This window comes from Lupinus angustifolius, chromosome LG14 (genome assembly GCF_001865875.1).
Source record: "Lupinus angustifolius cultivar Tanjil chromosome LG14, LupAngTanjil_v1.0, whole genome shotgun sequence".
Taxonomy (NCBI): Eukaryota; Viridiplantae; Streptophyta; class Magnoliopsida; order Fabales; family Fabaceae; genus Lupinus; species Lupinus angustifolius.
This window is the reverse complement of record NC_032022.1, coordinates 14,248,457-14,258,186: the sequence shown is the minus strand read 5'-3', so window position 1 is coordinate 14,258,186 and position 9,730 is coordinate 14,248,457. Positions and strand designations below refer to the sequence as shown.

Sequence of the window (9,730 nt, the reverse complement as noted above, 5' to 3'; positions counted from 1 at the left end):
CTATAAAACTCAAGTGATAAATAAAATAATATTTTTAGAATTTGAGAATTTTGATAATTATAGAATCTATTCTCATGAATATATATCATAAACAAACATATTTTCAAGTTATTCTCATTGTCAAAATCTTAGATGATTTTTATACCATAAAATGAATGGTGTGATGTTTATAGTGTGTGGTCTATTTTAAGGTCAAATGTTTATAGTTGGAGGCATTCCATGGTTGAACCATCTTTTTTCATTCCTTCATTAAGGTTCTTTACTACATTGTTAGCTCTCTTTTTTTGTTACTACGCCTCATTCTTGAAAACTTCTCTTCACCACCCCCAGCATTTATTTATTTCCTAGCCACTCTTCTACCAAATCTAAATCTACCCTTCTAGACTCATCATTCAACTCTTGTACTTCTGTATTCTCAACAAGAATGTAAGGCATTCCATTGGTTTCAAATTGTGGAGTAATATGATAGGATTACAATGAGTCAGACTCCTCTTCATTACTCGAGATGACAGTTATGTTGAAATACATAGAAAAAACAAAGGACGTTAACACTTGTTCTTTTAATTTGTACTAAGATTACATTTTCATCCTTAAAAATACACTAAAAACAGAATTGTCATCTCCCGTAATGGAGAAAAGTCTGACTCTATCATAATATACTTGGTACCTGTTAAACAAATTAAGTTGGGGATAGAGAGAAGGATGAAATGTGTAAAAGAATTTACAAGTTTATTATAAACTCAATTTTGCATGCTAGAGTTACACATAATCTTACAACATTCCAGACATTTTCCCAAGAACAAACAAGAAATGTTGGAAGCCTCATCTTGTTTTGAAAACCATAACCACTTCAGAGGCAGCTACAATATTACACAATTTATTTCCATGACCAGAGCTAAGAATAGCTATAAACATTATCACATGATTTATCATTTACACTGACATCATAGAACTCAGACTCTCTAAAATACATCTAACATATCTTTAGTATGGTGTGATGCTGCAACAGCAACAATTAATAGCGCTTTTCACCACAATGGTGCAACTATTATGGGCCAAGAGTTTGTATTAGATTCCTCATATGAAGCTAGAAATGATGATGATGATATTAAAACTTTCCCAAAGCCAATGGTAATCTACAAATCCAAACCTAGATAAACATTTAAATTCGAGACGGATGATTTGTCCCGTAATTTTGATAGCGCATTCTTCACTAACCTTCTCACCCACTCTTTGCTAACTTTGAAAAGCCTCCCTATATCCTGAAGAGACCTGGGCTGGTGATCAATTAGGCCGAACCGTAGGATTAATATTTGTCTTTCTCTAGAATCCAAGCAATTCAGGAGATCATATATGTCTTTTCTCATGTGCTGCTTCATGACAGCGTCTTCGGGACTCCCTACTGCTGTATCAGGCATAAACTCCTGCAGGCATCAATGCCATGAAACAGCTTATAACTAGAATAACAATAACAACATTTACATAATGTTGTACAAGAGTTTATAGTGTTTCTATATATTTTCCTTCCTATAGTAGTTATTGCCCAAAACTATATGCTTTATGAGAATACCAATGGCTGTAAAAACAATTATTAAACATCAAGAATTTATTAATGTATTGGATCAACCAAGTAATTTATCTTCCTTTTTATTTTCTTTGCCGAAAGGCATAGACTTTTGTCATGCTGCTTGGCATGTACTGAGATTTGCACCTTTGGTTTCTTTATCAATAATGAATATGATGATTAGGAGAAAAAAACATGAGAACAATCATACAGCACAAAAAATTATAGTGGCGTGCAAGAGAAGGAAGTATTAAAGGAATTTTGATTCTTACCATATATTTTATACTATAGCAGTCCCCTACCTTCTGATCAATTGAAGCAACAACTCGCAAACAATTGCTAGCTGATCTAATTTTATCCAGAGAAAGACCCGTCATCTTTGCGATTTCATAATCATCCGGGCATTTCATACAGGCATTTTTCAAGGATTTTTGTGCTTTCTGTATCTGATTTATTGCCTTGCTCAATGACCACTAAAAGAATAATGAAGAGGAAAACAAAAGAAGATCAAATACAACGTCTTTCTGGCATAAAGTTGCTAATAAGAAATAACATGTCCAGAAAAGGAACATACAGGGACTACAATACTTCGAGCATATCGTGACACCATTCTTGACATTGATTTTCTTATCCAGTACTGCACATACGTTGAGAATCTGTACCCCCGTGTACAGTCAAATCTCTCTGCACCTTGGAGAACACCTACATATCCTGCCTATGAAACATGGAGAAAAAAGTTGCAGTGCAGTGAGAAGCTAATAGGAAGGGGACAATCATGTAACTATATCATGTCTGTGTCCACAATTATATTTTTATTCAATATTTATACTATTAGTCAATTTCATGAAAACATAAATCAAAGCACAAATTACCAAGGGTAGCATCTCGTAACTTCTTTCAATGGTCCTTTCATGTTAAATATCAATATAGTACTCAGTATTTCAAGTGTTCTCTGTTCACACAGAATTTGTAACCCCTCCTACCGATTTCTCTGTTTGCAGTTTATCAACAGAACAAAATCTCTCCCATTTTTATCTAGTTTAGAAGACAAATATCAACACATTTTGGTGAGATTCATGTGCCTGATAGTAAAAAACTTACCAAGTGTATTGTTTATGAACATTGAAGGGCGATGTAATGTAACGGATGTTTCTGAAATGAAGGGATAAACTGCAGAAATTTAAATTTGTGTCGGGTAAGTGTAAGTACCATGTCATATATTTGCATGACCTCCCTTTTCTATGAATTGATATCCATTAACCCAGTGTTTGTCCCTCCCTCCCCACCCCGCCCTTCTCTCTTGTATGCAAAGTATCTTGAATGATTTGCAGTGATTTTAACGGCCACAAGTTGTTCACTATGGGATCGTCAAATATCTAATGCATTATTAGGAGACTAAGGTTCTTCCACATCAATAAATGCGATGTGAACATTCAGGCAAAAAGTCAGGTACAAAACTACTAGTCAACTATAAAAATGACAAAGAAAACTACACACGATAACAATTGGAACAAACCTGAAGCAAATCTTCCATTGCTATTCCCATACCCTTGTATTTCCTAGCAACGTATAGAACTAAGGGACGAGTACTTCGTATAAGCTCATCCCGACAATACTGGCCATAAAGTAATTTCTGCTTAAGCACCTGCTCATCAACTCCAGCTGCTTCTGCCCAGTTACTCAAGCTCGCTACTTGCTTGGTATCATCTTCTATTGCTGCACTAATTTTCTCCAACTCTGCAAGTACCTAGAGTAGTACATACTTTAAATGTTTCATTCATAAAGCATGGTACCAGCTCATTCTATTTTGTTGAAATTAAACTAACCTTTATTGCTTTTGACATTTCTGCCTCCCTTCTAGCAACCACTATTCTATTTTTACCATTTGATTCTCTTTTTACGGAAGAAGTTCGCACAAACAGTAGTTCTTCCTGTTCCCGATCAGCCTTCAAAGGCAACGATGGAGACAAAATTTCTGTTGCAGTAAATGCTCTCTTTCTTCTTGTTTTATTTTGCTTTTTCCGACTAGAATGAACAACAACTTTATCCATGTATTCGTCTACTCTGCTGTTTTTCCGTTGCTCTCCAAATTGATTAGGATGGCCATTCGTAAAGTCCAAGACACGCGAGGGTTCAATAGCTCTTGACAGACAGGCCTCGAAAAATTCTAGAGCTCCAAGCTTTCCTAGTTGCAACATAATATCATCTCTCAACTTCTGTGCTTCAGAATCAGCAAAAGTTTCTTCCAAAGTACCAAGGTTTTCCAATAACAAACGAAAATGTATTCCTCTGAAAGTTTGATACTTCATCGAGGCCGTAGATATCTCTTCTCCAAAAGGCATCCGGGTATCATCAATTACTTCAAGCACACTACTCCGCGACCTCTTTCCTTTGTTTACCTGATAAAGAAACACCTGTAAGATTTAATGGACTTACTTAACAATATAATAACATAACAAGCACTGGTACCAGAAAATGACAATATCATATGACTTGATAAAAAAACTGTGTTGAACCTTAATTTCTTGTCTTTGTAAAGAATCATTATCCAAGATTCCCAAGGCTGACGAAAAACAAGTGAATGTCCTTGGAAAGCATTTATGAGAAGTTTCCACTTCCTCATAAACTGTTGAAAGGGAAGGTATCCTCTCAGAATTGAAAGTACTTTCTCTGCCACCAGCTGCATCATAAAAAACATTATGATAAGAAATCAATAATGAACAAAATCATATGATAAAAAAAACTATTTTTTTTTCATTGTTATTAGTTTCAGATAATAAAGGAGCAGAAATATAACTAAATAGGTGGACTACAGACCCATAATTGATAATTATCATACTTATCTAAAAAGCAACAGCATTTTTAATACATGATCTAAATGAAAATGTATTATGAACAAAAAATGATATAATGAATGAAAAAAAGTGACCTTGAGAAGAAGAAAGCTTGATGGGTGAATTGATGAAGAAATGAGGAGAGTGAATAGCAGAAGAAGTGTAATTATAATTGAGCCTAAGGTTAAGCAATCCCATTATGTAAATTGAAAAGGAAATTGAGTAGAATGACATAACAAGTTGAGTTTTCTAATAAAGATATCGCATGTCACTTCTTCCACCACCAATTCTTCATCTCCCTCCCAATGGCTGCAAACTCTTCTCATTTTTTCCACTTTCTACTTTTAATTCCTTTTTCTTTAACACTTTTTTTAGCCAATATTATTATTTATTTTGCATGAATGATTATCTAATGATAGTATAAAAAACTCTTACACTATCAATATATATAATTTTTTTTTTATTATATGGTATCTATAAATAAATAAAAAGGAATAAACAAAAATAAACATACCATTTTTTATGTGAAAAAGATGCATGGATTGACAATGTATGATTTTTATATACTATCATTGTATTATCTACTCTTGATATTTATTCATTGTTGATTTTTTAGAAAAAGTAACTGAAATAAATAGCGGATGATCTAGTGTAAGTGTATAATTCTTTACATTGACAGTGTATAGATTTTACACTCATTTTTTATATGGTACTTATAACTATCGTTGGAATTTGGGCTATGCCGGTGGGTCCGCCCGCACAATTTGGGCGGACAGGGCATGAAAAATGTGTACATCTGCCCTAAAATATTCGCCCAACATTCCCTTTTCATCCACAGACATTTCAAACGGGGGACAATGCGGCTCATGAGCATCATTGAATAGTACAATAAGAAATTTGATAGGCCAAGTATGAAAAAAATAATTAATGTTCTCACCACTCAAGTACAAGTGTACAACGTATCAAATTTTCAAAATATAATATTCTACTAATTAAGTGTATGACCGATTTATGCAAAACAAAATGTTATATTTTGTATTTTGAGTCACACTATGCATCCATCTAATCTCAAGTATGATAACATGAATATTGCAATGTTCAGCAGTGAAATAAAAAATAAGAGACAATATAATGATATATAATATATTGCAATGTTACATGTATTGTATCATTTTTAGTTTTTTTTTTAATTTAGTGCGACTCATTAGCCTGCCCTGCCCATGTTTAGGGCGAGCATGACATGATATTCCATGTTTTATTTAAAAGTTTATAATCATAGTCTAAAAGGGGAGCACATATTTTTCTCCATGTGCTATGAATTGTGATTAGTTAAAATATATATTTAAGTTAAAAATTTAATTATTAAATACTTTTTTAACCAATCATAGATCATGACACATGAAATGGTACAATATTATGAGACTCAAAATGTGATCCTCATAAAGTTAGTATTTATGGAGCACATGCTAAAAAAAAATAAGATAGCAATGGTTAAAGGACACAGATCACCTGTCCCCATTCCTGTCGTATTTTCCTGTCCCAATCCATTAAAAAATTGACACTTTATTAAAAAAAAATTTAAAAACTTAAAGTAACATATGTGCATTACTTGGAAAAACCCTATTGACTTGGGACAAGGGGACACACTGATTTTGGGAAAGGCGATCCCATTCCATGGCTAAAAAAGGCAAATTTACACTGCAAATGTACCTTGACTGAAATATTACAGTCTTAGTACACATTTTAAATTATTTACCATTTTAGTATACTTTTGGGAGAATTATGAGTAATGGTGCAAAGTTATACAAAATTGTTAATGTAGTTCCTGAGTTTCTTTCTTTTTTTAAAACCTCTCATAGCTCGTTATTAAGATTGACAATTTGGTTTTTTAATATTTTCTTAGTTTGGCAAAATGCAATCCCTCCAACTCAATGCAATGCTGATTTTACTTAATATTTGAAGGATTTTTAGGTGAAAATTCTGGGATAATATTAGTCATACTTTTTCCTACTTGATTAAACTTATATTTTATACTTTTAGATTCATTTAATATAATATTACGTAATTTTGAGATAATGTTAAAAAATAATATTTTTTTCAGGAAGGAAAAAGACAACATAATAAAGTATTACATGAATTCACACAAAATCATAATAAAGACAACATTACATAATATAATATTACATGAATCTGAAAGTATAAAACATAGAAGTTTAATCAAGTAGAAAAACTATTGCTAACATTATCCTAGAAATGTAACCTAAAAATCCTTCAAATATTAAGGAAAATAAGCATTGCATATTTAGTTGGATATTGCTAAGAAAAGCAACATGAAACTCGTCCCCCAGAGTTGTATAGAAAATATTAAAAAACTAAAATCGGAAATCTCAATAACGAGTTGTGAGGGTTTTAAAAAAGAAAGAAACTCGAGAACTGTATTAACGATTTTGTACAAAACTCGGCACGATTCTCTCAAAAGTATACCAAATGGTAAATAATTTAAAAGGTGTACCAAGACAGTAATATTTCAATCAATGTGTATCAATAGTGTAAATTTGCCACTAAAAAGTGTACAATCATCTGTGTCTGGACAGGGCCTCTATAATGGGCTCAACTATTGTTAGGACCGAGCCTAATGTAGTGCTCTTTATATATGGGTTTAAAACTTGACCCATTATTTAATGGTCACACTCCAATATTGAAGGCAAAAAATTTACTGGTAAATAGCAGTTTCCAATGTTATGTGGATTTAAGCCTATGGAGAAAGCAGCATTTCACTTTTCTTCATTTTGTTTGATGACTCAAATGGAGCAGCTAGTAAGATTTAGTGTGTTAATGATCCAAAAGACTAGTGGCTAATTGTTTGGTATATAGAAACCACTAGAAATCTTATGTCCCAAAATAAATATGTATTTATATCTATAGTCAATCAACTTTCTTAAAATAATATAAAAATGTTATCTTATGTTTTTAGGATTTTTTTAAATTAAGTGTCACATTTTTATTGGACGAGATATGAAACGAAGATACAAATGAAACCCAGGAGTGACCACTGCCTTCATTTGTTTTTGTAGTTTACATGTGGAGATAAAGAATTGATGACTTAAATTTTTGAATCATTATTAGAAAAATATATCATATAGCAACATTTGTAGAGGAAATTATGAGGAATCAAACAACATGAGATGGGACCACAGTGATGTTAGATTGAGTGGTATGAAGCAGAGATTTCTCTCACATTGTACCATTCAGGCAAGTTTCAAACTTCTTCAAACACATCATATAGAACCATAACCCCCTTTGTCACTAGCAGGACCATGCTATAAAGAATAATTATTTTGTTATTCATTATTATTCTTGTATTTCAAATAATTAATCATCAAGAAATAAATTTTTAGGAGAAGATCTAAATCTAAATGAGAGATGTTTGACTTAATCATCATACATTTCATCCCAACATTAATATTTATGAAAAATATGATGCAATTGGGGATATTAACATATTTTATGTAGAACTTATTATATGATCCATAACTAATGGTTCTAATGGCATCTCCCACAATAATAATGAATTAATGACTTAAAAATAAATAAGTTTAATCTAAATCAACAATAAAAATGTGATTCATACCATTCATCATGAACCATATAATATATTCCTACTACATTTATCACCAATTGTTAGGATCAATGTAAGTAAATATTTGAGAAGAGAAATGATGAAGATCATCTACTATATATTGTTATTTTCAACCCTATCTCATCCAATAATATAGTATTACATAATTTTCTATTTTGTTTGATGAATATCTTTTAATGGCATAAGTGACACCTACTGAGAAGAAGAGAAAAGAAAGAAGATGGATAAATATCACATGTCCTAAATAATGTCTCACTTCATGTTCTAAGCAAATCAGAATGCTCCATTTTATTATTTTTTGTTTTTAAAAATTTTCTTTTATTCACGTGTCAATATATAATTGATTTATGACAGGGAATGAGATACCGTTAGGAACAACTGATCCGATCTGATAATGCTATGGCAGCTGGAATATATTATTTAGTCTAGTCTCCCTTTAATTTCTGTGTTATATACTGTGGGACTAGCAGTGGCACATGATCTGCTTACAGTAAGAAACTGTAGAGTTCAGTCATTTCAGTGGTCCTAACTGCTTCTTATCTTACAACTTTGAAGACACAAACCCTTCACTTCAAATGACCCACCATTACATAGTTCAAGCATATGCATTAATGCTTCACTATTTCATATTACAACTGATATTCAATCAATTATCAATCATTTTTTAATTAACATGCTATTCTGTATTCTCTATAATATAGATTCATATATCTTCCGTGACTTCCTTGGGAAAAAATATATGACATGCTTGGCGTGTTACAATATCAAATTTTCCCTTTAAAGGAGGTAATATAAAAATGAATGTATGTAATTTGTAAACCAAATAAACTCATCATTCTCATTTCATGTGCATGTGAACTTGGTTATTTTTATTTGATTTTTCTATTATATTTTGGTGGAGTTTAACATCTTAGTTTTTACTAAAGTTTTTTACATAATCATTATATTATTATGTGTATTATTATTTTTTGTACTATTAAAAATATTTTTTAACTTTTCGTAAGGAACTAATCATTTTTTGAGTTGGGTGAGTATCCCTCCAACAAATAATACGTAAGAATATAGAAGGCATAAACTATGTATTGGTAAGGTTGCTTGAGCAGGATATATGCCTATTTTTGCTCGTCTTGCTTCAGGAGTTGTCTCCATATGACATAACTTTGAGTTTTCTCAACAAACGAGGTAGCTTATGTGTCTTAATGAGTAACACACCTTTCTTTCTCTCAAAGTCCAAATTTGTAATATATGAATTGAAATCATACTAAATGAAACGAAGCATACATTTAAGCTTTTTTGCAGTAAAAGTTTAACCAATTTTAAAGCCAACAGATTAAGATTATGAAAATGAAACATGTTTTATTTTTATGAACAAAGTTTCTTCCAGAAAAAAACTCTACTATCTATCAAATATGCTGAATATAGTGGATGGACCAATTTGACAACATCCTTAGTAAATGTAACAAATGAAATATTAATGACAACTTAAGATATAGTGAATAATTTGAGTATAGTAAAATATTAATGACAAAACTCGAAATAACAAGGGGGTAAACTAAAAAGGGTGATTTCCCTTACATTATTACATTATAGGCGTGGCATTCAATGGCTGACCCAAGTTTGGGACACCCTTTTCAGAATTTTTGGCTTCACTGCTTTCTACACTGCCACATATATATCAACACCTTCCCCTCT

The 9,730-nt window shown here is 31.8% G+C and overlaps 1 protein-coding gene across 3 annotated transcripts; it reads right to left on the bottom strand.

The window, feature by feature from the left end:
• LOC109327053 (RNA polymerase sigma factor sigC) lies at nucleotides 738–4,733 on the bottom strand. Of its 3 annotated transcripts, none has more exons than XM_019560043.1 (8): nucleotides 4,494–4,733; nucleotides 4,081–4,244; nucleotides 3,391–3,963; nucleotides 3,081–3,311; nucleotides 2,139–2,279; nucleotides 1,837–2,037; nucleotides 1,094–1,424; nucleotides 738–1,039 (listed from the first exon to the last, which is right to left on the bottom strand). In XM_019560043.1, the coding sequence occupies exons 1-7, from the start codon at nucleotides 4,630–4,632 to the stop codon at nucleotides 1,137–1,139; spliced, it is 1,737 nt and encodes a 578-aa protein (XP_019415588.1). In that variant the 5' UTR covers nucleotides 4,633–4,733; the 3' UTR covers nucleotides 738–1,039; nucleotides 1,094–1,136. The 3 variants fall into 3 exon arrangements, with proteins under 3 accessions (XP_019415588.1, XP_019415587.1, XP_019415586.1); XM_019560042.1 differs by having other exon boundaries at nucleotides 738–1,034; nucleotides 1,100–1,424; XM_019560041.1 differs by having other exon boundaries at nucleotides 738–1,424.